Raw genomic sequence first — 25157 nt, 5'->3', positions numbered from 1 at the left:
GCTCCCTGGAAGTCGTGGTGGTGACAGGTACAGACCTGGACTGGACACCCCACTCTATCGTTTACTAGCTGTGTCATCTTGGGTAACTCAGTCTCTCAGGTAATCCTCTACTTCCTTCACTGTGAAATGGACACAGTAGCAGAATTTCTTCCCAGGGTCTTACGAAGATAATGTAAAGGCATGCATAAAAAATACTTAGAACACTATCTGACACATAGTGCTCGATAAAGAGTAACTATCATTAGTGTCAATAATAATTGCTATTTTTTTTCTTTACCAATGACTTCAATGGGATATTTTCTTTCTTAAATTTTTTTTTAAAAGTATATTTATTTATTTTGAAAGAGACAGAGACAGCATGATCAGGGAAGTGGCAGAGAGAGACGGAGAAGGAGACAATCCCAAGCAGTCTCCGCACTGTCAGTGCAGAACCCAATGCGGGGCTCAAACTCATGCAACCGTGAGATCGTGACCTGAGCTGAAACCAAGAGTCAGACACTTAACCGACTGAGTCCCCCAGGCGGTGCCCCCCCAGTGAAACTAGCGTCTAAAAGTTCTGTTTCTTGCTGCAAAGTTATGAGGATTAAAGTAAAAACTTTTTGTTGCTTCCCCAATGGCTTTAATCTAATATATTCAGACAGCATCTGAAAGTTGTGTGTTAGGAAGTTGTAAGGATTAAACTAACAAGGTGCTTTGAAATATTCACGAAAATTACAAGCAGTCCTGATGCTGGAAAAGGCAGACTTTTTCCAGTTCTGCTTTTGAAGGGCTTTATAAAGCATATATGCGTTCTGATGCCGACTCTGAAATTCAGACAAGTTCTAAGTCACACGTTTGCCTGTTTATAAAATTTTAATGCGAAGGCACAAAGAAGTTAGACACTTGCCTAGACTTTCTGAAATCATTTTCTCCCTGGAGAATGGCTTTTAGTTCTCTTAGTCCCTTATCGGAGAACGTCAAAAGAAAAACCCTTACACCTTGAAATGTCTTTAATCAATCCGCAGACCTTTCATTTCTTAAAACCTATTCCCTTCTCTCCGCCCATTTCAAGACTTGAAATAAAATGATTTTCCAGAAACGGATGACAGGAAAGCAAGAGCCACGATTAATAACCCCCGGAGCACCTTGGTGCCACACCTTCCCTATTTAAAATGAAAAATTACCTTTTTCCCTCAGACTTTATTAAAAAGAGGATCAAAAGCGAGAGGGGAAGAGTTGATATAATACAGCCCATCAGTGAAAACCCTTCTGAAGCCGCAGCAGAGAGAAGCCGCAGCCTGTCAATCGAGCAGCTGCAATTTGGATAATGAAATGAGGCACTCGGCTTCTTCATTCCCAAACTTCTGACTCTGAAATGTAGGGGTGGAGAGGAAGAGTAATTGATGGAGAGGAGAATCTGGTAGGGGTAAAGCTTGCTTGCTGTCTTCTCATCTCTCTGACTTAAAACAACTTTGGGGCAGGGATTGATTCTTGGGGGCAATTTAGTGCTTCCTTGAACCTGATGGAGGGTGTGTGTGTGTGTGTGTGTGTGTGTGTGTGTGTGTAGGAACTCAGACTTCAGGGGAAAGTGGGTCCCAGCACATTTGCAGGGTGCCGTGTGACAAAGGAAAGAGGAAGGTACAGGTTTACCATCCACTATGGGACATTAGCCATGTCCTATCACTCATCCAGAGCTCATTTATTTTCTTTAATTTTTAAAAAAATGTTTATTTATATCTGAGAGAGAGAGGGAGAGAGAGAGAGAGAGAAAGGAAGACACAGAATCCAAAGCAGACTCCAGGCTCCTAGCTGTCAGCAAGCACAGAGCCCGACGCAGGGCTTGAACCCAAGAACCGTGAGATCGTGACCCGAGCCGAAGTCAGACACTTAACCGGCTGAGCCACCCAGGCGCCCCCTAGAGCTCATTTATAAAATGGGTCAATAACATGTACCTTACAGCGCAGGTAAGATGAGCACTGAACCCCTGAGTCTGGCCGGTGCACAGTCCAAATGCGAACTTTTATATCCTGACTCCCCGGTCTGTAGTGAGTGAGTGCCCATGCCTCCTGACTGAGGACTGTGTTTGTTTCTTAGGGCAGCTGTAACAAAGCCACCACAAAGTAGGTGCTTTAAAGCAGCAGAAACGAGGGTGCCTGGGTGGCTCAGTCAGTTAAGTGTCGGAGTCTTGGGTTTTGGCTCAGGTCAGGATCACACAGTTTGTGAGTTTGAGCCCCACGTCCCGCTCCACGCTGACAGTGTGGAGCCTGCTTGGGATTCTCTGTCTCCCTTTCTCTCTGCCCCTCCCCCCATTTCGCCCTATCTGTGTCTGTCTCAAAATAACTAAACTAAAAAAAAAAACAACAGTAGAAATATATTTTCTTACGTTTCTGGGGGCTCCAAGTTTAAAACCAATGTACTGGCAGAGTCATGCTCCCTCAGAAGTCTCTGGGGGGGGGGGGAATCTATGCTCCTAGCTTCTGGGGGTTGCTAATCTTTGGCGTTCCTTGGTTTGTGTCTTTATCTCTTCAGTCTGTGCCTCGGCCTTCACATTGTCTCTCCTTTGTGTCCGTTTCTTAAAAGGACACCAATCATTGCATTTAGGGCCCGTCAATCCAGTTTCCTTCATGTTAACCTGATTACATCGGCAGAGAACTTGTTAGCAAAGTACTGAGGGTTAGGGCTTCAACCTGACTTTTTGGTGGCTACAGTTTAACTACCATAAGGACTCCTTGGCTTGTGCTTCATGTTTGTTTCCTGTAGGGCAACGTCAGGGATACAGTCGCGGAATGCAAGCTTGTTTATGTGTTTATTTTCTTTAACCCTCCCCAGTCTCCTGTGAAAGATATGGTTTTACTCCCATTTTACATAAACATTTATGCAACATCGGCTGGATGCCAGCGATGTCGCTAAATGCTCTACTTGCATTGTCTTCTGTCATCTTCAGAACAATCCCCGGGGAAAATCTCTGCCGTGATTCCTCTTTCACAGCTGGAGAGGCAGAGTCACAATGAGGCAAGGTCAGCGCAAGTTAACTTCTGAGCAGCGTGTTGCAGGGTGGAGGTGTTCTGTGCATGTAAAAATGCCTACTTCCTTGCTTGATGTTGGTTTAGAATGAATTCTTGTTCCTTCAGTTCAGAAAGCGGGTCTTCCAGACACAGAACTGTCTCTCTGTCCTCTCAGCGAGCCAGGCAGTGGGTGGTGTGCTCATTCCCTCCCGTCCCCGACCTGTAATTCGGGGCCACGGGACATCTGCTCTGGAGACTCGGGGATCCAGTGGGAGAGGAGACCGAGGAGAACGTGATTAAATCCTATCATGTCTTTGTTTAAAAAAATAATCTAAGATGAGCCTGACTTCTGGACACACTCAGGAGGTTTTAGAATCTCATGATCCATTTTTCTCAGTCTAGAGAAATACCCTCTTCTTGAGGAATGATCTTAGGACTCCCAGGGAGAAGAAGGGGAGGCAGGAAGTTTGGGGACCTCCCAGGCATCCCCCCTTGATGTCCTGTGGGAACCTCAGGCTCAGGCTGTGTGACCCTGAGCTCGCTGCCCCCTTTTTGCACGGTTCGCCTCTCCTGTGTCTCCTGTTGCTGTGATCGGTGCCACCAGCCACCGTGTAACCCAGGCTGGAAGTCAGGAGGTCAGCCGTGGCGTAGTGCCATGTTTAAAGATGTGGACTCCAACCCCAGCTGTCCTCCTTTCAAGCTGTGTGGTCTTGAACAAGTCACTTAACCTCTCTGTGCCTCAGTTTTCCCATCTATAAAATAAAGTGATCTTTGCCTACTACGTAGAATTGTTGTGTAGCTGTGTAATTCTTTTACATGTAAATTACACAGCCGTGTCAGGGACATAGTATGTTTCCAATAAAGGTTAGCTATTTTTTTTTTTCCTCCTCTGTTTGTGCCCATTCAATCCATCTCTCTCCTTCTCACAACCCTGCCCCAGGTTCTTATCATCTCCCATCTGGATGCCTTCAGTGGTGTCAGGCTGGGCTTGCTGCTACCTCTGACCTGCCCAGTGCTTTCTCCCTACTCTGGCCCATATCGCTTTCCTCAACACTCATCTGATCGTGTCCCTTCCCTCCCCTTCCCTGATCGTGTCCTGTTGAACCACAAGAATGGATGCCTACATGTGAAAAGATGCTTGTCATCACTCATCATCAGGGAAATGCAAATCAGAACCACAAAGAGATACCCCCTCACACTTGTAAGAATGGCTAAAATCAACACACAGGAAACAACAGGTGTTGGCGAGGATGTGGAGAAAGGGGAACCCTCGTGCACTGTTGGTGGGGATGCAAACTGGTGCAGCCACTTTGGAAAACGGTGTGGAGGTTCCTCAAAAAGTTAAAAATAGAACTACCCTACAATCCAGCAGTCGCACTACTGGGTATTTATCCAACGAATACAAAAGCACAACTTCAAAGGAATTACATGTGCCCCTCCGTTTATAGCAGCATTATTCACACTAGCCAAGCTACGGAAGCAGCCCAAGTGTCCAATGATTGATGAATGGGTAAGGAAGATGCGGTATATAGACAATGAAATATTCAGCCATAAAAAAGAATGAAATCTTGCCATTTGCAACAACGTGGATGGAGCTAGAGAGCGTAATGCTAAGTGAAGTAAGAGAAAGACAAATACCATGTGAGTTTCGATTATATGTGGAATTGAAGAAACAAAATAAATGAACAAGGGAAGTGAAAGAGAGAGGAGCCGAGTAAGAGACTCTAAACTGTGGAGAACAAACTGATGGTCACCAGAGGGGAGGCGGGTGGGGGGAGGGGGGAACCAGGTGATGGGGATTAAGAAGCTTACTTGTCGTGATGAGCGCTGGGTGATGTATGGAACTGCTGAATCACTATATTGTACACCTGAGCCTAATATAACACCGTATGTTAACTCTATTGGAATTAAAAAAAAGAAAAAGAATGGATGGCCACACAGCCACGCTCCCTGGTCTCTGAACAGCTTTAATGACAAAGGGACAGGGCCATCACCCTGGGCTCCAGCAGGACTTGATGGCAAATCGGGCTATGTGACTTTTAAGCCACATGATCAGGGAAGCACCAGCCCCTGCCTGGGTATGAACAGGGGCTAGGATATAACAGTGGTACGATGGGCACAACCTTGGCCTCCAGCCCCAGATGACTTCTGAGCATTTGTCTGCTGGGAAAGCCAGCCTGTCCCTTGGCATGAGCAGGTTTGGGGACCCAGCCATATGGCCAGGCAGGAACTTGGCTTCAATTATTTATGGTTGGGGGAAGTTCCTGCCCCTCCCTTGGCATGACCATAGGGCTGGAGTCCAAGCCTTGGGCTCACAGCTGCAAGATGTGGAGGACCAGAGCGTTAGCCTCCTCTGTTACCGTTTGAGGAGCTTTGCAGGAGACCGCCTTCCTTCGTGAGGCTAGCCACCAGGGATCAGTCATGTTGACCCCCTCCCCCCCCAATATCCCCCTGCACTTAGGAGAGCGAGTCCCTGCACAGTCCTCCTTAGCCATTCTTTCCAGTCTTAGCTTGACGTTCTTCCTCTCTCCAGAGAGCTCCAGCCACACTGAGCTACTTTTCCTCCAGACCCATCATGTTTGATAATCTCCTGGGCTTGACCCTGCTGTTCTGCATTGACCCTTCTTCCTCCACCCTGAACTCCATTCCTTTCTAGCAAGTTCTCCTTCAAACTCAAGGTCTGGGCGTAGGTACCACTTCCTCCAGGATGCCTATCTGTACCCTTCCACCAGGAGCTGGGTTGCTCACGTGTGTTCCCACCTGCACTTCCTCTGACATCAGATTCTCTGTGCCACATTGTGGGTACTTACTTATTTATGTGATCGAGGTGAAGCTCACAGAACAATGGCCATTTTATTTTATGTTTGTTTATTTTTGAGAGAGACAGAACAGGAGAGGGGCAGAGAGAGAGGGAGACCCGGAATCAGAAGCAGGCTCTAGGCTCTGAGCTGCCAGTACAGAGCCCAACACAGGGCTCAAACCCACAGACTGTGAGGTCATGACCTGAGCTGAAGTCGGATGTTTTAACCAGCTGAGCCACTCAGGCGCCCTGAACAATGGCCATTTTAACGTGAATAATTTCATGGCATGTCGTGCATTCAACCACCACCTCCGTTAAGTTCCCAAACATTTTTGTCACCCATAAGGAACGCTGGACCCATTAAATACTAGCTCCCCAGTCCTCCTTTCCTCCAGCCCCTGGCAGCCACGAATCTGCTTTTTATCTCTACAGATCTGCCTGTTCCGGACTCTTCATATATGGGATTGTATATAATGTGGCTTTTTATTTTTTTATTTTATTTTTTTTTAAATATTTTTTTATTTATTTCTAGGAGAGAGAGAGACAGCGTGAGCAGGGGAGGGTCAGAGAGAGAGGGAGTGACAGACTGAAACAGGCTCCAGGCTCTGAGCTGGCAGTCAGCACAGAGCCTGACGCGGGGCTCGAACCCACGAACCGCGAGATCATGACCTAAGCGAAAGTCGGACGCTTAACCGACTAAGCCACCCAGGCGCCCCTAATGTGGCTTTTTAAATGTGACTTCTTACCCATAGCATTATGTGTTTGAGGTGCATCCAAATTGTAGCACGTACCAGTACTTTGTTCTTTTTCATGGCTGCATAGTATTCCACCACATGGGCATACCACACTTTGTGTATCCATCTGTCAGATCGGTGGACATTTGGGTTGTTTCTACCTTTTGCCTATTGTGCCTCGTGCTGCTGTGAACAGTCACATACAAGCATTCAGCTGTCTGCTTTCACTTCCTTTGGGCCTATACCTGGGTGTGGAATTATAGCGAGTGCTTATTTCATTATCAGTCTTCCTGCCGGACCAGGAACATCCTGAGGGCAGGGGAAAGACAAACACCCAACCCCGGGGGCTGGCACACTGAGTGCCTGAGGAGCAAAGTGGATGAGTCCCAGGCATCCAGAATAGACATCTGCAGCACTCTTGACCATCTGCCCCTTGCTCAGCCTCCTGTGGCGGTCCAGGCTCTATGCTGATGACGGGACTCATTTTATCTCATTCACTTCTCACTCACTCTGATATTTGCTTGTGTCCACTGTCACTCCTCAGCCTTGTCTGAAGTAGTCCCCAGCCCATTTTTGTAGCTGTGCCCACTTTCTTTTCCTCCATAGCACTTATTACCACTGTCTTATTATAGATGACATATTTTATATGACATCTTACAGGTAACATGTATGTCATTTATTTCTTCATTTCCCCCTTTATTCTGTTTCCCCACTAAGAATATGTGCTCTGTGAGGACAGGGACCCTGGTCTTTTAAAGTTCATTGCTCTATCACAGTGCCTAGAACAGTGCCAGGTATATGAGAGACATTCAAATATTTATGAAGTAGGGGCGCCTGGGTGGCTCAGTCGGTAAGGCGGCTGACTTTGGCTCCGGTCATGATCTCATGGTCTGTGGGTTTGAGCCCTGAGTCGGGTTCTGTGCTGACAGCTCAGAGCCTGTAGCCTGAGATTACGTGTCTCCCTCTTTCTCTTTCTGTCTCTCCCTCACTCATGCTCTGTCTCTCTCTCAAAAAACATTAAAAAAGTAAACTTAAAAAATATCTGTGAAATACTCAGATGAATGAATGGATTGAATCCTTACTGTACAAGAGGACCATGATCATCTCATTTTATAGACCCAATGCTGAGGCTCAGAGTGGTCACAGAACTGGTCCTTGGTGGCATCAGAGCCCTAAACCAGATCTCCCAGAGTCCCAATTCCATATTTTTGTCCATTTTCCTGGGGGCCGGGGGTGAAGAGCTATAGCGATAATGCCCACAGTACCGCTCTGTGGCCTTAGAAGGCAGTGTGTGATTCAGATAACTTAGAAAATAGATTTATGCTCTCAAACATATTTTATTTAGGTTGATTTGACAGTGAGTTTCTATTTCCTGAGCGAATACATCAATCCAGTGCTTTCTGGGTAATAGAGAAGCTGATCGGGGCTCGACTCCGTCTGCCTCCAGCGCTCAGAGTTCTTCAGCCTCTCCAAGCATCAGTTCCCGGGAGGTGCACAGCATGATGGTAGCATCTGGGGCGTGAAGTGCCCTCGGCGCAAGTGCACCCTCTTTAAAGGGGGAGGTAACGACATAGCACCACGGTGTTGAGACTCACAGTATTAGTAGCTGACGATGTGGAGTTCCTGCTGTGTGTCAGGGGCTGTCCTGTGCTATTGCATTTAACCCGATAGTCCTCTCCTGAGGCAGGTCCTATTTTGTCCCATTTTGCAGGTGATAAAGCTGACTCAGAGAGGTTAGGCGAGTGCCCAAGGCTGCACAGCCAGTAAGTAGGTTGGGCCAGGTCATAAGACTCCAGGGCTGGCTCTCTCAGTCACTGGGCTAACAATGCTTATGTCTAAATTTTGAGATCCACACACCACCATTGTGTTAGCGACTTTGGTAGAATGTTCTGGCCAAGTCTGGGAGAAGACAGAAATAAGCCCTTGCTCCAGTATCTATTCCCATCGGGCTCATCCATGATGGCCCAGGGTCTTTGGTAAATGCAGGTCCCAGCCCTCTGTCTCGATGCCCCAGGGCCCTGCGTGTTGAGGTGGCCCAGGCCCTGGGTTCGAATCCCAGCTGCCAGTCCCCATCTCTGGTGTGACCTTGGGCACATCTTCATCTCTGCGCATCCATGTCCTTACCTACAAAGCAGAGATCAAAGTGGCCCTCTGCCCACAGAGTTACGGATGTTAAATAAGATGTAAAGCAGTCCTAACATCACAAGTGAAGAAAGCCGATGACAAACCGTTGAACAAGATCTTATGTTATTTCTTAAAAACATATGCCCAGAAAACCACCTGGCGGGCTCCACAGCCAACCATTAATAGGGACGATGGCCGGCTGTCGACCAACATGGCCTTTTTCCTTATCTGAGTTTTCTAATTTTTCTATAATGAACATGTAATAACAAAATGAGTAGTTTTAATTAAAAACGGGGCAGTGAGTCAGTCTTCTCGAAAGCACTTTGTAAACGGTCAGATGTTCTATAAATCAGCTCTCGTTATGGTCCTTATAGTAATTATTCTCATGATTGCTGGTCGGCCACGAGCTGGAATTTATTTCTGCCCCTAATCTCTTCCTTGGCCCGTGATGGGTGGGCGCACTCGATCGCCTTCCGCCAGGTCATGCGTTTGCATGCAGTGGTCCCTGCTGACTTCTCTTTTTCTGCCACCAATCACATGGGGACCAGCGTCATCTCTGGCCCAGAGCCCCGCAAAACCTTTCACAGGCCCTCCTTTTTTTTAAAAAAAATTTTTGTTTACGTTTTATTTATTTCTAGGAAAGAGAGAGAGACAGCGTGAGCAGGGGAGGGTCAGAGAGAGAGGGAGACACAGACTCCGAAACAGGCTCCAGGCTCCGAGCTGGCAGTCAGCACAGAGCCCGACGCGGGGCTCGAACCCACGAACCGCGAGATCATGACGTAAGCGAAAGTCAGAAGCTTAACCGACTAAGCCACCCAGGCGCCCCTCAAGGGCCCTCCTTGTCCAAGCAGCATCTTGGAACCTACTATCAGAATGCTCAATGGCTTCCCACTGAACTTGGCGCATAATCCCCAGTGCACTTGGGCGCACGGTTCTGGTGGTCTGTCCCTCACATGTCCCTTCAGCCTCCCCTTGAGCACTCACCCTGTTGTTGCTGCACCTCGGGCACACTGCCTTCAAGAAGGCACCCTAAAAAGGGTCCTAGGAAAGTGCCTGCCCTAACGTAGATGGGTTCGGAGCCCGTCCACTTAGTATTATTTGATGCTCTTGCATCTCTTACCAAGGAGTCTGCACATTTAGACCACACATGTTCGTGCACAATTGGAAGTTTTATTTTTATTGTTTTATTTTCTTTTTTAAACGTTTTTATTTATTATTATTGAGAGACAGAGACAGAGCATGAGCTGCGAAGGGGCAGAGACAGAGGGACACAGGATCCAAAGCAGGCTCCAGGCTCTGAGCTGTCAGCACAGAGCCCATCGTGGGGCTCGAACTCACAGACCGCGAGATCATGACCTGAGCCGAAGTCGGTCGCTTAACCGACTGAGCCACCCAGGCGCCCCAGCTTTATTTTTATTTTTTGGTTTAACTTATACCAGGGCTGAAAACCCCAAGGTGCATTCACACGGTAGGGATTTTTTTTAATCGCCTCCATTTTCCCCCCTAATAAACTGTTGTAGGACTTAAAAAAAAAAAGCCCCTTCCTACCTGTATGCTTTGTTCCTGCCGTCCTCCACCCGCCGCCCTCACCTGCCAGGCTCTTTCCTTAGCTGTGACCCCCTTCTTCCCCTTGATGCCAGCTTAAATGTGGCTTCCTTAGGAGGCTGAACGCTCTATCTAAAGCCCGCCCCACCCCCACCGCTTCCACTTTTAGTTTTTTCAGCTGAAATTTGTATCGAGCTAATTGCAGATTGCCATGCAGTTGTAAGAAATAACACAGAGCAATCCTGATGCTAAAACAAACAGCACAGGCCGGGTGACTTAACCAACAGACGTTATTTCTCACAGCTCCAGAGGCTGGACGTCCAAGATCAAGGAGCCGGCACATTTGTTTCTTGTGGAGGGTCATCTTCCTGGCTGCTAGATGGCCACCTTTGTGGTCCACACGGCCTTTCCTTCCTCGGACTCCTTGTCTCTTCATCTCCTTATAAGGGCTCCACCTCCACCACCTCTCTTAACCCAGTTACCTCCCCGAGGCCCCACCTCCAGGGTCCATCGGCCTGGGGTTAGGATGTCAGCGTCCGGAGCTTGCGGGGACACAAACGCTCAGCCTGCAACAGGTCCCTTGTCCAGTTTGCTCAATTTCTCCCAGTTGGTAACTTTCGGGAAAACTTGTACCGCGTCACAGCCAGGTTATTGACATTGATGCAACCTCCCGATCTTGTTCAGCTGTCCCCAGTTTTGTGTGTGCTCGCGTGTGTGTGCATTTAGCTCTATGCAATTTTGTCACCTGGGTGGGATCATGTATCCTTCGCCGCGGTGAAGATACTGGACAGTTCCAGTGCTCCAAGCATCCCGGGCGTGGGCCCTTTCATGGCCACAGCCACCTCCCTCCTGCCTGGGGCCTCCAGCCCTAAACCCTGGCAGCCACCAATCTATCCTCCACTTCTTTTTTATTTATTTATTTTAATTTTTTTTATTTTTTTAATTTAATTTTATTTTTTATTATTATTTTTTTTTACAAATAGTTTATTGTCAAATTAGTTTCCACATAACACTCAGTGCTCATTCCCATAAGTGCCCTCCTCCATGCCCATCCCCCCTCCCCCCCACATCCATCAGTCCTCAGTTTTTGTCAGCATTCAAGAGTCTCTCATGGTTTGCCTCTCTCCCTTTCCCCCACCATTTCCACCCTTCTTCTCCCCCTTGTTCCTCCGTCAAGTTCCTCCTAATCCTCCTATACGTGCAAACATATGATATTTGTCCTTCTCTGCCTGACTTATTTCGCTCAGCATAACACCCTCAAGGTCCATCCATGTTGCTACACATGGCCAGATTTCATTGTTTCTCATTGCCATGTAGTATTCCATGGTATAGATAAACCACATCTTCTTGATCCATTCATCTGTTGATGGACACTTAGGCTCTTTCCATGTTTTAGCTATTGTGGAGAGTGCTGCTATGAACATTGGGGTACATGTGCTCCTATGCCTCAGCATTTCTGTATCCCTTGGGTAAATTCCTAGCAGTGCTATTGCTGGGTCATAAGGGAGTTCTATTGTTAGTTTCCTGAGGAACCTCCACACTGTTTTCCAGAGGGGCTGTACCAGTTTACATTCCCACCAACAGTGCAGGAGGGTGCCCGTTTCTCCACATCCTCGCCAGCATCTAGAGTTCTCTGATTTGCTCATTTTAGCCACTCTGACTGGCGTGAGGTGGTATCTCAGTGTGGTTTTGATTTGTATTTCCCTGATGAGGAGGGATGCTGAGCATCGTTTTATGTGTCTGTTGGCCATCTGGATGTCCTCTTTGGAGAAGTGTCTGTTCATATCTTCTGCCCATTTCTTCACTGGGTTGTTTGTTTTTCAGGTGTGGAGTTTGGTGAGTTCCTTATAGATTCTGGATATTAACCCTTTATCTGATATGTCATTTGCAACTATCTTTTCCCATTCCTTTGGTTGCCTATTAATTTTCTGGGTTGTTTCCTTGGCTGTGCAGAAGCTTTTAATCTTGATGAGGTATCCTCCATTTCTAAAATGTGGTCATTTCAAAAACAGAGTCTGACTGGGATCTTCTGGGATTGGCTTTGTCTGCTCAGCGCAGTTGCCTGGAATGCCACCCAGGTTGCTGTGTGCTCGATAGCCCTTTCCGTTTTGTGGCTGAGTAGTGTTCTGCGGCGGGCACGCACCATGGGTCGGTAACCATTCGTCCTTGCTCATTCTCTTAACACGCCGGTTCTGTTTTTCCCCACTCCCAGCACTCATCACCCTCTGACGTCCTTTCATGACTGTGTTCCCTGGTCTACCGTGTCTCTCCTTCAGCGGAGTATTAAATCTAGGGTACCAGAGAGCCTGGACAGGGTGTGGTCTGTGCCTTTCTGGAGCATAGTGCCCGGTGCATTCACAAAGCATTGGATGATGGGGCCCCTGAGGGGCTCAGTTAGTTAAGCGATGGTTCAGCTCGGGTGATCTCATGGTGCGTGGGTTCAAACCCTGCATCAGGCTTTGTGCTGACAGCTCAGAGCCTGGAGCCTGTTTTGGATTCTGTGTCTCCCTCTCTCTGCCCCTCCCCCGCGTGTGCTCTGCCTCTGTCTCTCAAAAATAAATGTAAAAAATAAATAAATAAATAAATAAAATAAAAATAAATAAAAGTGTTGGATGAGGGTGTGACTAAGCACACAGCCACAGCAGATCTGGGAGAAGTTGGTGCAGTGGCTGAAAAAGTGGTCAGGGAGTGACCTGGGGCAAACTTGACTTCTTAGAATTCGTGTATCTCATATAGGGGGTAGCTGGTAAAGTTGCCATCTAAGGGAAAGGTTATCCTTGAAAATCCTTTAAGTCATCTTGAAACTGCTGGAATTAGGATCCTTGGAAATTCAAAACCAAGAAGTAACCCCTTTGCTTTTCTGGATATTTGAATTGTGGGCGCCACAACCACAGGAGGGCAGGGGGGCATGGCTGTTGAGTCGGGGTTATAGCGAGAGAGTCAGCAAAGGGATTTGACTCTCTGGAGGAGCCCAAGGGGGATGAATTTATGTAAATGTGTGTGCAGCGTAGCATGAGCACGTGTGGTGTTTATACACAGTGCAGTGTTTATAGGAAGTAACGTGCATACGCTGCAAGGTGCATAGCTGTAAGGTGCAGAAGACATAGCATGCATATACAGTGTGGTGTGAATGGAGAGATGTGCATATACTGTAAAGTACATTCGCTGTAACGTGCATCCGCTGTATGATGCATCCGCTGTCACGTGCATACGCTGTATGGTGCGTTCGCCGGTAAGGTGCATAAGCTGTAAAGTACATTTGCTGTAACATGCATCCGCTGTATGATGCATTCGCTGTAACGTGCATACGCTGTATGGTGCGTTCGCTGTAACAGGCATGCGCTGTAAAGTATGTTCGCTGTAATGTGCATCTGCTGTATGGTGCCTTTGCTGTAACGCGCATGTACTGTATGGTGCATTCGCCGTACCGTACAACCGCTGTAAGGTGTGTTTGCCCTAACGTGCATCCGCTGTAAGGTGCATTCGCTGTAACGCGCATGCGCTATATGGTGCATTCGCTGTAACATACATACACTATAAAGTACATTCGCGGTAACGTGCCTACGCTGTAAGGCACGTTTGCAGCAACGTGCCTACGCTGTAAAGCACGTTCGCGGTAATGTGCATACGCTGTAAGGTGCGTTCGCCGTAATGTGCATACGCTGTAAAGTACATTCGCTGTGACTTGCATATGCTGTATGGTGCGTTCGCTGTAACGTGCATACGCTGTATGGTGCGTTTGCTGTAAGATGCATACGCCGTAAAGTACGTTCGCTGTAATGTGCATCCGCTGTATGGTGCGTTCGCTGTAACGTGCAAGTGCTGTGAGGTGCCTGCGGTGTAACTTGCCAGGCTTTCTCAAGGCTTATCTGTTCTCTCTGCTCCTTTATTCCAACTCAGGAGGCAACCTTTCCAAACAAGACTGGACCATCCAGTGGCCCACCACCGAGACGGGGAAGGAAAACAACCCCGTGTGCCCCCCGGAGCCCACGCCGTGGATCCGCACCCACCTCTCCCAGAGCCCCAGGGTCCAGACCAAGTGCGTCCAGCACTACTGTCACGCCAGCCCTTCAGCCGGGGCCCCCGTGTACACCCACGTGGACAGGCTTACCGTGGACGCCTACCCGGGCCTGTGCCCGCCACCGCTGGAGTCAGGCCACCGCTCCCTGCCCCCGTCGCCCCGGCAGCGGCACGCGGTGCGCACTCCGCCGCGCACCCCTAATATCGTCACCACCGTGACCCCTCCTGGCACACCACCCATGAGGAGGAAGAACAAGCTGAGGCCCCCGGGGACCCCGCCGCCCTCCTCCCGGAAGCTGATCCACCTGATTCCGGGTTTCACTGCCCTGCATCGGAGCAAGTCCCACGAATTCCAGCTGGGTCACCGTGTAGATGAGGCCCACACACCCAAGTAAGTGTGTTTGGTGGGTGCCCTGGGGCCGCTGAACCCCAGAGCTGCTGGGGGCTGCTTTGTGGCCCCAGGACCATGCCAGGTGAGGGGAGCCTAGAATGCACTTGTGTTTCTCTTCTTTACTTGAAAGGTGGCTTTTCATGGAGGGCGCGTGAGAAAATGAATAGCATTGCCCAGAAGTGACCCTTTTTATGGTATGGATCCTCTATGGCTGGGTCAGCAAACTACCCTGGGGGCCAAATCTGCATTTATGGCAACACAGCCAGGTCCATTCCTGTGTGTGTGGCTTGTAGCTGCTCCGTGCAGCATGGCTGGGTCGGGTGTGGTCTGCAAAGCGGAAACTGTTTGCTCTCTGGCCTTGACAGGGAGAGCTCTCAGCCCTTGCGGAGTCTCTCCTAATTCTCCTAGAACTAGGCTGTGAGCTGCATACCTACTCCATTTTCTAGTATTGCATTAAAGAGAGTAAAAAAAAAAAAAAAAAAAACAAGTGATATTTTTATAATAGGTGGCATTTAACTCAGTATACCAAAATATTACCACGTCCACATAGAATGGCTCTAAGATAACAACACGGAAATATGTTGCATTCTCTTTTTCATACGAAGTCTTCGAAATCCAGTGTGTATCTCGCACCTACAGCTCCTCACAGTTCAGGCGCCCTGCATTCTAACTGGAATGGCCCCTTAGGGCAAGTGGCTGCCGCGCCGGGCAGCATGTGCACGGGACAGGCTCGGTGCTTATAAAGAAAAGGCGCGCCCGGGTCCGGGTGGCTCAGAGAGTAGAGAACCAGACTATTGGAGCAGAGGACTTCGTATAGAAGCGTAGGGTGGGCCTGCAGGCACCCAGGGGAGAAAATCATGGAAGTGGGTGCCGTGTGTGGCCGGCTCTGGTTTGGAGGGCATCTTGCAGGTGGACATGGTATCTGTGGCTACGTGCTGGCTGCAGGGGGGACGGGGAAGCTCTCTGCAGGGCCCGGCAGAGGCTGACTGTGGCCACGTGCCTTGTCATCCTCGGAGGTTCGCAGTGTATTAAAAATGGAGCAAATGCTAAACAGGCCCATGAAAGTGGGTAGCATGTTTTAAGTATTTACACTGGACAAAATTGCCATAAAGGCATGGAGGATAAAATGATAGTGGGTGATCTTAGCAGGAGACACCATAAGGAGTCTGAATTTGGCACCTGTTCTGTGTAAGAGCCCTGCATCCCTGTTCTGGGATCCAGCTAGGATGTGGGGGGGGGGGGGGCGGCCAGTGGGGAGAGTTTCCATGCATTCCTAGGGTGTGGAAGCCCACATGGGGGCTGAGACCAGCCAGAGATACCATGGAGCATCCTGGGAAGGGCCAGAGGCAAGCCGGGCTGGGCCAGGCTTTAGTAGGAAATAAAATGCAGAGGCCCTGGCTGAGCCTGACCTTCACTTTGGCTTCTGGTAACATTGCAGAGGCTCTCAGGGGTTTCCAGACCCCCCACGCCCCAGCTGTGCCTATTTGCCTTTGACTCGGGCATGTATTTATCCAGGGCTGGCTCTCCAGCCCGGGCAGGAATGCAGGACTCTGGGTGTCTGCCCCGATCTCAGAGTCTCTCCCTTCCTCCTGTCTTAAGCAATAGAGAACCCACATAGCCGTGAAGTGTTACTTTTGTGACGTGGCCCCAGGACTCTCTTGGACTCACACCTGACCGCTCTGTTGCCCTCAATCACTCCATAGGGGGTTCAGGGTAACACCTGCCCCTGAGGGTCTTCACTGACTGAGCCAGAGTTTTGTGAGTGCTCATCCCGTAGCAAGTGGGTCTAAGACATTGATTCTAAGTTGCATCCCGCTATAAATGTAAAAATATGTGTCTCTTAGAATCATGAAATGTGGTTTGTTCTAGGCTCTGGGCTACTCGGTGGGGGTATAATGGGAAGCAAAGAAAGACACAGCCTTGGCCTCGTGAAATCTGACATTAATCAAATAACCACACATAAGTATTATAAGATTGTGTCCAGTACTTATGAACAGTGTTACAGGCTATAAAGATGCAGTGCAGGACACCATCGGAGCTTAGGACCAGATAGAGCTGATCCAGTTTGAGCTGTCAGGGAAGTGAGGGTGGGGGGGTGGGGAGGAGAGTTCCCAGAAGTGATATTTAGACTGAAGGCTAAGGAACAGCTAAGATGGCGAAGGGTTAGAAGTGGAGGGAATTCCAATGGCGAGGTGGGAGGGAGCACGATACATTTGAGGAACCCACAGAAGGTGACAGAAGGCGTCTGTAGCTAAGGGACCAAGACGTGTGATGCAGGAGGAGACTCAGGAGTTAGGCAGGAGGCAGCACTATTCACAACAGCCACAAGGTGACAGCACCTAGGTGCCCATTGGCGAATGAATGGAGAAATACAATGTGGCCTCTCTATCTGGTGGAATATTATGCAGCTGTGAAAAGGAATGAAATTCTGACACATGCTTCAATGTGGTTGGATCTCAAATCCTAAGGAGAAGAAGCCAGTCACAGAAGGACAGCTCTCACATAAATCCATTTACATCTGATACCCAGAAGAGGCAGATTCACAGAACCAGAAAGTAGAAGGGTGGGTGCCAGGGGCTGGGGGCTGGGGGACAGGGAGTTTGTTTTTTACTGGGCAGACAGTTTCAATTTCAGAAATGAAAAGGTTCTGGAGATGGATGGTGATGGTGGTCACACAAAATGTGAATGTACCTAATGCCACTGGAACGGTAGCCTTAGAAATGGTTAAAATGGTAAATTTTATGTTCTATATATTTTACAGCAACAACGACAAATTAGGCAGGAAGCACACTCTGTCTTTCTCTCTCTTAAATATAAATAAACATTTAAAAAATTTAAATTTTTAAAAATGTTTTTTATTTATTTCTGAGAGTGAGAAGAGAGAGAGAGAACGAGAGAGAGACAGTGTGAGCAGGGGAGGGTCAGATTGAGAGGAAGACACAGAATCTGAAGCAGCCTCCAGGCTCTGAGCTGGCTGTCAGGACAGAGCCCGGCACAGGGCTTGAACCCATGAACTGTGAGGTCATGACCGGAGCCAAAGTCGGACGCCCAACCGACTTAGCCACCCAGGAGCCCCTAAAAATTTTTAAAAGGTCGAGGGGAGGTGCTTGGATGTCTTAGTCAGTTAACTTTCTGACTTCAGCCAATGTCATGATCTCACAGCTCATGGGGTCAAGCCCTGCATTGGGCTCTGTGCTGACAGCTCAGAGCCTGGAGCCTGCTTCAGATTCTGTGTCTCCCTCTCTCTCTGACGCTCCCCGCTCCCCAAATATAAATAAACATTAAAAAAATTAAAACTAGCCAGGAAACCTAGAGGTTGGCACACTTTTTCTGTAAAGGGCCAGATAGTCAATATTTCAGGCTTTGTGGCCTGTGTGGTCCATACCTCTGCCATTGTAGCAAAAGCAGCTGTAGACAATAGGTAAATAAATGGACATGGTGATGTTTCAATAAAACTTTATTTGTAAAAATAGCTGCCTGGCTGGGTTTGGTGCCCCAGACACCTGTGGAAGTTGTGCTGTAGACAGCGATTCTCTCTTTATAAGGCACTGGAAGGTCTTTAAGTGATTTTGGTGGGAGGCATGATCATATATGACGGTCACTCATAGTCTGGTTTCTCCCAACTGTGCCTCTCCCTCCCCTCTCCCTGTGCTCTTTGGACACATGATCTCTGCTCTCCTTTGAAGGGGTGAAGTGAGAGGCTGACCTTTGGAGGTTTCCTCTAGCTTTTTTGAGCTTTAGTTGACATATAATATTATGTACATTAAAGGTGTGTGAGGTGATGATTTAACACATAGGTATTGTGGAGTGATTACCACAATTCGGTTAGTTAACACATCCATCACCTTACATAATTTGTTTTTGTGATGAGAGCATTTAAGATTTATTCTCTCAACAACTTTTTAAAAAAAAACTTTCAACCTTTATTTATTATTGAGAGACAGAAAGACAGAGTGTGAGCAGGGGAGGGGCAGAGAGAGAGGGAGGAGGAGACACCGAATCGGAAGCAGGCTCCAGGCCCTGAACTGTCAGCACAGAGCCCGACGCGGGGCTCAAACTCACAGAAGTGCGAGATCATGACCTGAGCTGAAGTCAAATGCTTAACCGACTGAGCCACCCAGGCGCCCCTCAACAACTTTCAAGTACGTGCTACAGTGTTATTAACTATAGTTCCCAGAACTTATTCATCTTATAATGAGAAGTTTGTATCCTTTGGCCAATATTTTCCCATTTCCCTCACCCCTAACTCCTGGCAACCACATGGATGGCTTTAGAGTCTGCATATAAGTGATATCATGCAGTATTTGTCTGTCTCTATCTGACTTATTTCACTCGGCATAATTCCCCCTTAAGGTCCATCCACGTTGTTGTAATGGCCGGACTTCCTTCCTTTTTTATGGCCGAATAGTGTTCCATTGTGCACACGCATGTTTTCTTGATCCATTCATCTATTGATAGACACGGAGGTTCCTTCCATGCCTTGGCTCCTATGAATGGTGCTGTTATAAACATTGGGGTGCAGGTATCTCTTCAAGATGGCAACTTCATCTCCTTTGGACGTAAACTCAGAAGCAGAATGACTGGATCATATTGGTAATTCCATTTTAATTATTTTGAGGAACCTCCATACTGTTTTCCATAGTGGTAGCAACAGTTTACATTCCAACCAACAGTGCGCGAGGATTCCCTTTCCTCCGTATCCCTTCCAGAACTTACCATCTCTTGTCTTTTTGATAGTAACCATCCTAACGGGTGTGAGGTGATATCTCATTGCGGTTTTGATCTGCGTGTCCCTGATGATTACTGACATTGGGCAGCCTTTCATATTCCTGGTGGCCATTGATATACCTTCTTTAGAAAAAAATGTCTATTCAGGTTCTCTGCCCATTTAAAAACCAGATGATGATGGTGATTTTTTTTTTGCTATAGAGCTGTAAGAGTTTCTTATATAATTTGGATATTAATGCCTTACCAGATTTGCAAATATTTTCTCCCATTCTGTAGATTACTTTTTCATTTTTAAATTGTTTCTTTGGCTGAGCAGAAGCTTTTTAGTTTGATATAATTCTATCTGTTGATTTTTGCTTTTGTTGCTTGTACTTTTGGTATCATATCTAATTAAGTCACTAAGGAGCTTTCCCTCTATGTTTTCTTCTAGGATTTATACTTTCAGGTCTTACATTTAAGTCTTTAATCCATTTCAGGTTAATTTTTGTGAGTGGTGTAAGATAGGGATCCAATTTCATTCTTCTGCAGGTGAATGTTCCGTTTCCCCAGGGCCATTTATTGAAGAGATTGTCCTTCCTCATTGAGTGTTCTTGGCTCCCTTGTTAAATATTAGTTGACCATATATACGTAGGTTTATTTCTGGGCTTTTGATTCTGTTCCATTGGCCTGTGTGTCTATTTTTATGCCAGTACCACACTTTAAACTAGTCTTTCTCCAGACTCCTGAGGGATTTACTTTGTCTGGATAGAGTTGAATCATCTACTTTTTTGAGCCCTTCCAAATCGACTCATTCACCGTCAGTTGTTTTAGAAATTGTCTACCAGGATTCAGGCCAAGTTTAGCCTTGCCTATCAGGGGTTCTTTTATCCAGTTTAGCAAGCTCAACACCTGTTTGCTGGTGGCTCACCTCAGGAGATTCTGAGATTCATAGTGTAGAGATACAGTTGTGACCACTTGGCCCGGGACCCTGCTGTGAAATCCACAGGGACATTTGGACACATGGCCTTTTGGGAGTTAAAAAAAATTCTGAACCAGAGACATGGCACCCTGGAGCGTGTAGGGAGGGGGAACAGGGGAAGAGATTAAATCTAATCAGGGAGATTTAGGAAGGGGTTTTAGAGAGACATTAATTGAGTTGAGTTCTGATAAATAGACTTAGCAGCTGCTGAAACTTGCCTTGGTCTAAGCTCCTCCTGATTCTGCAAGGGAGTAGCCTTGTGATTTTGGATCTAGCCTGAGTCTTAGCTTCCTCATCTGTGAACCAAAGAGTTTGGAATATGTGTGTGCTATTTAATCTGTGGTCATGACCCGTTTGTAGATGGTGGCACTATTTTAATGGGCTGTGACCAGCATTTGAGTAATGAAATAGGATAGCCTTAGGCTAGGTATTGGGATGTATTCCATACAGTGAGCCTAATTATTAGTGTTGTTTGTGAAACACACATATATGCATGTATGAATATTACACATATTCTGGGAGCTCTTTCTACTCTGGACAGCTTTGATTCTAGAATAAACCTCATCAGGGATTAGGTGAGAAGGTTTGAGAAGCCAGCCCTTTATCCTGAATTACTGGGCTCATTCTGGTTTCTGTTGTCTGGTTTCTTCTCCCCTTCAACCCTGTACCGCTGCTGGGCATGGTTCTTTGTTGCTAGGGTGGCTATCCTAAGTCTACCTTTATTTCTCCTCAGTGGGAGAAGGGCCTCGGGACACATCTGAGTCTTTCAAGGCTGTTGATTCCTAAGTTTTCAAGCCCCAACACCCTGGTAGGTTTGGGTTTGGAGGAAGGCTAGATTTTAGATGCTTTACTAAACCTTGGCACACCCCTGCTGGTGAGTATCAGATGGTCTGTAGTATAATAGAGATGCCCAGTAGTATACCAGAGACATTTTTAGAAAAAAGTATGGCAAGAAAAGAAAATATTATCAATAGCATATCTCTCCCTTCTATTGGGAGCCTGGGTATGTTGGAAAATATCAGAATTGCTGTGATTGGTTTTAATCAAAATGATTTTTCCTACTTAGTATTCATTTTCAAAATCCTGTTTGCTTTCTTTTTTTCTTTTCCTTTTTTTTTTGCATTTAAGTGTGTGGTTTTACTTATGTGGCATTACTAAAACACACGCATACACACACATACGCACATGCAGGGACAAAAAACTACTCTTTTTTTTCCTCCCCTGGTAAAATTAATACTTGATTATTGTGGAAATCGAGACAACACAGGACATATGATGAAGAAAGTGGAAATTACATGCCGGTCCTTTGTTTTCTATATATGTGTATAAAATGTATACACATACATACACAAAGTGTGTTTTCTCAACAGGGCTCAATCGTCCCCAGGGGAGCCAAAATTATTTCTTGGTGGAGGAAGACAAAATAAAACCCCTGATATTATCATCGTTTGTGTCCCTCCACAGAGCCACTTAGGGAAACAGATATATTGTACATCTGTGGTATTAAAATTTTCATTAGAGGTTATAGGGATGACAATTAGAACAAAAATCCAAAAAGTTTCCCTGAAGGCTCATAGTGAAAAAAAGACTGAAAAACACTGGCATGGCTCTGTGGATTTAATCCCATAGAAACAGTTAGATTTAGCCATTGGGGATTAGCAGGCCTCGCCCCAATGTTCTTATCAGTCTTTCTCTCTCTGATTTTGTGGCCACACTTACATGGATCGGCTGGTGCATTAGGGTCGGCCGTTTGGAAGATTAAGTCCGTGTAATCTCCAGGATTCTTCTGGTCATCTGACCTGCCTGCCCAGAGGCCCCATGGCCATGGGTGTTGGAAGAAGAAAAAAAACGTAACAATTCTTAAGTGTGGAATGTCTTCCCATTCCTCCGTTTGCCCCTGATACCAAGGCTTGCTCTCTCTTGTCAGAGCATCTGAAAGGGTAAATTGGATTCCTGAAAACGGATCTCATTTTAAATGCATGGGAGAAACTCCGTGTTCCCTAGGAATTCCATTGTGAATCCCTCTTCTTTTTGGGAAATCTTTTTTAAAGGTAATTTTCTTTCTCATTAAAAATGTTTTTTAATTATTTATTTTGTTTTGAGAGAGAGAGAGCATGAGTGGGGGGAGGAGGGAGGGACAGAAAGAGAGAGAGAGAGAGAGAGACACTGGATGTGAAGCAGGCTCCAGGCTCTGAGCTTTCAGCACAGAGCCTGACGCGGGGCTCGAACTCACGAACCACAACATCATGACCTGAGCGGAAGCTGGATGCTTAACCACTCAGGCGCCCCTTTAAAAGTAATTTTCAATTACAATTCTTTTTTTAATGACAGAAGTGATTCCCAGACACATCTTTATTTTGAAAATACAAGCAACAGAAAGTGTAAGCCTTTCAAGGCCAAAGTCCCCCTTTCCCTCGCCATAGAGAGGGACTCCAACTATTAACACTTTGATAGGAATCCTTGCAAACACATGTATCGTGTTTGTATGTGCATAAATAATATACTTAGTTTACTTTCTTCATATCGGAACCACAGTCTACGACCTTCTTATGCGTGATCCCTTTTAGAAATTCTGTTTCCCCTCCAGGCACATCTGGGAGGTGCCTTTGCGCAGTCTCTGCTCTGACGCCTCTTACTGTTGATGGATGACACATTCCACCTCTGCCCTTCTGGGGGGAGTGCGTGAAAACCCTCAGCGGGCTGGCGAGTGAGGGAGCCAGGCTGGATGACACCGACATGGTCATTCAACTAGTTCCCGTGAATTCAGATTCTGTGTGAGGCCTGGGCAAGATCATCTGTAGCCAGGACGAGAGGGCTTCACCCAACAGGTTAATTATGTGCATACGATTTCAGGAGGGATCTTTCTGTTTATCTTAGAAAACTGATTACATGCAAGCACTCAAACTCAATAACATGCACCTATAGATCATTGTGCTAATTATTTATTTATTTTTCAGGTTTTTTTGAAACTTTATTTATTGAGGAGGGGGGAGGGCAGAGAGAGGCAATCCCAAGCAGGCTCCACACTGTCAGCGAAGAGCCTGATGTGGGGCTTGATCCCACAGGCCATGAGATCATGACCTGAGCCGAAGTCAAAAGTTGGATGCTTAACTGGCTGAGCCATCCAGGAGCCCACATTGTGCTAATTATTACAGTGAACTCTAATGCATTTGTAAGGGCAAGAGCGGAGCTATTAGTTTGTATATAACAGTATATTCCTTAAAAAGGAAGGTTCTGCCATGCTCCTGCAAGGGGTCCTGTTAAGTCTAAATAAGCATTCAGACAAACGAGATTAATATAGGTGGCAGATTGGCATCAGGTTGACCTGGGAAGGTGCAGGGTAGCATCAGGTGTCTCTTCTGTGGGTCCTCAGGGGCTACTCTTCCCTCCAAGCGGCAGTTCAGGGGCAAGGTGATGAGACCCACGTTTAAGGAGGTATGGGAGCCGTCCCGACTTGGGGGCAGTAGCTCTTGGAGCAGCTCCATCTATATGGCTTCTGGGGGTCCGGAATATCCAATTATAACAGCCACGCAGCTCAGCATCGCCGCCTCCTCAGGTATTTCAAGTTCATGGCGAGAACTCCCAGCATCTACACATTCTGCCAACAAGAGGTGATTCTACTACGAGCAGTGCCGTGTACTAGAACAGTTGACATTTCCCCTTTAGTTCAGAGGATCAGAGCTAGAGAATCAGCCCAAGGCCAGATTTCCATTTGCAGAAGACGTTATGTTCACTCTTTTCCGTAGCTTCTCTTTAAAAATCTTGTAAGGTGGACTTGTCACCAAGTCACGCTAAATTTCTTCTTTCGAATCAGGAAGGTCTTTAACGAGATCTTTTATAATTTATATGCTACTATATAACATATATTTTATATGTTATATATTTAATTTGTAAATAGCTCCAGAAAATCTGTGCTTATCCATTTTTTAAAGCATTGCTATTACTTTGCCTACGAAAGCTACGTCCGTAGCCCCGTCTTCCCAATCAGCATTGACCTAGGGCCCCTTCTCCCAGATTCCAGCCCTGCTTTGCTGGGTCCAGAGCAAAAATAGGCTTCTTCTCTCTTGGGGACCCCACCCTTTCTCTCAAGCTGCTGAGTCTGTCATTCCTGGGATGAGTCCAGTGAGAAAGTCTGACTTTTGGGGCGCCCAGGTGGCTCAGTCGGTTGTGCATCCGACTTCGGCTCAGGTCATGATCTCGGGGTTTGTGAGTTCAAGCCCCACATCGGGCTTGCTGCCGTCAGCACAGAGCCTGCTCCAGATCCTCTGTCCCCCTTCCCTGCCTCTCCCCCGCTTGTGTTCTTTCACAAATATATAAACATTTAAAAAGTAAATAAGTCTTTTTATTTTTTTTAATTGTTTTTTGTTTTTTTAAATGTTTTATTTATTTCTAGGAGAGAGAGAGAGACAGCGTGAGCAGGGGAGGGTCAGAGAGAGAGGGAGTCACAGGCTGAAACAGGCCCCAGGCTCTGAGCTGGCAGTCAGCACAGAGCCCGATGCGGGGCTCGAACCCACGAACCGCGAGATCACGACCTAAGTGAAAGTCGGACGCTTAACCGACTAAGCCACCCAGGCGCCCCTAAGTCTGACTTTTTAAATATCATCAGAACCATCTCGTATTTGCCTCTGAGGCTTATGAGTGTATTTTCTTTTTTTTTTTTTTTTTAAGTTCGTTTATTTATTTTGACAGAAAGAGAGAGCAGAGGAGGGGCAGAGACAGAGGGAGATACTCCCAAGCAGGCTCCGTGCCATCAGCACAGACCCCAATGTGGGGCTTGAACCCATGAACCGTGAGAGCATGACCTGAGCTAAAATCAAGAGTTGGGCATTCGGCTGAGTCACCCAGGTGCCCTTGCCCCAGAGGCTTATAAAAA

General features: G+C 47.0%; 1 protein-coding gene across 1 annotated transcript in view; it reads left to right on the top strand.

Moving 5' to 3' along the window:
• Window positions 1-25157, top strand: part of KSR2 (kinase suppressor of ras 2) — a 420995-nt gene that overhangs the window by 159865 nt on the left and 235973 nt on the right. Inside the window, exon 4 of the mRNA XM_039236742.1 lies at window positions 14088-14598. Within this exon, the coding sequence (XP_039092673.1) occupies window positions 14088-14598 (511 nt within the window). The remainder of the gene's footprint in view (window positions 1-14087; window positions 14599-25157) is intronic.

The sequence above is a fragment of the Hyaena hyaena genome, unplaced genomic scaffold (assembly GCF_003009895.1).
Source record: "Hyaena hyaena isolate Hyena2069 unplaced genomic scaffold, ASM300989v1 scaffold_0, whole genome shotgun sequence".
Classification (NCBI taxonomy): Eukaryota; Metazoa; Chordata; class Mammalia; order Carnivora; family Hyaenidae; genus Hyaena; species Hyaena hyaena.
This window is presented reverse-complemented; position numbering and strand designations above follow the sequence as displayed.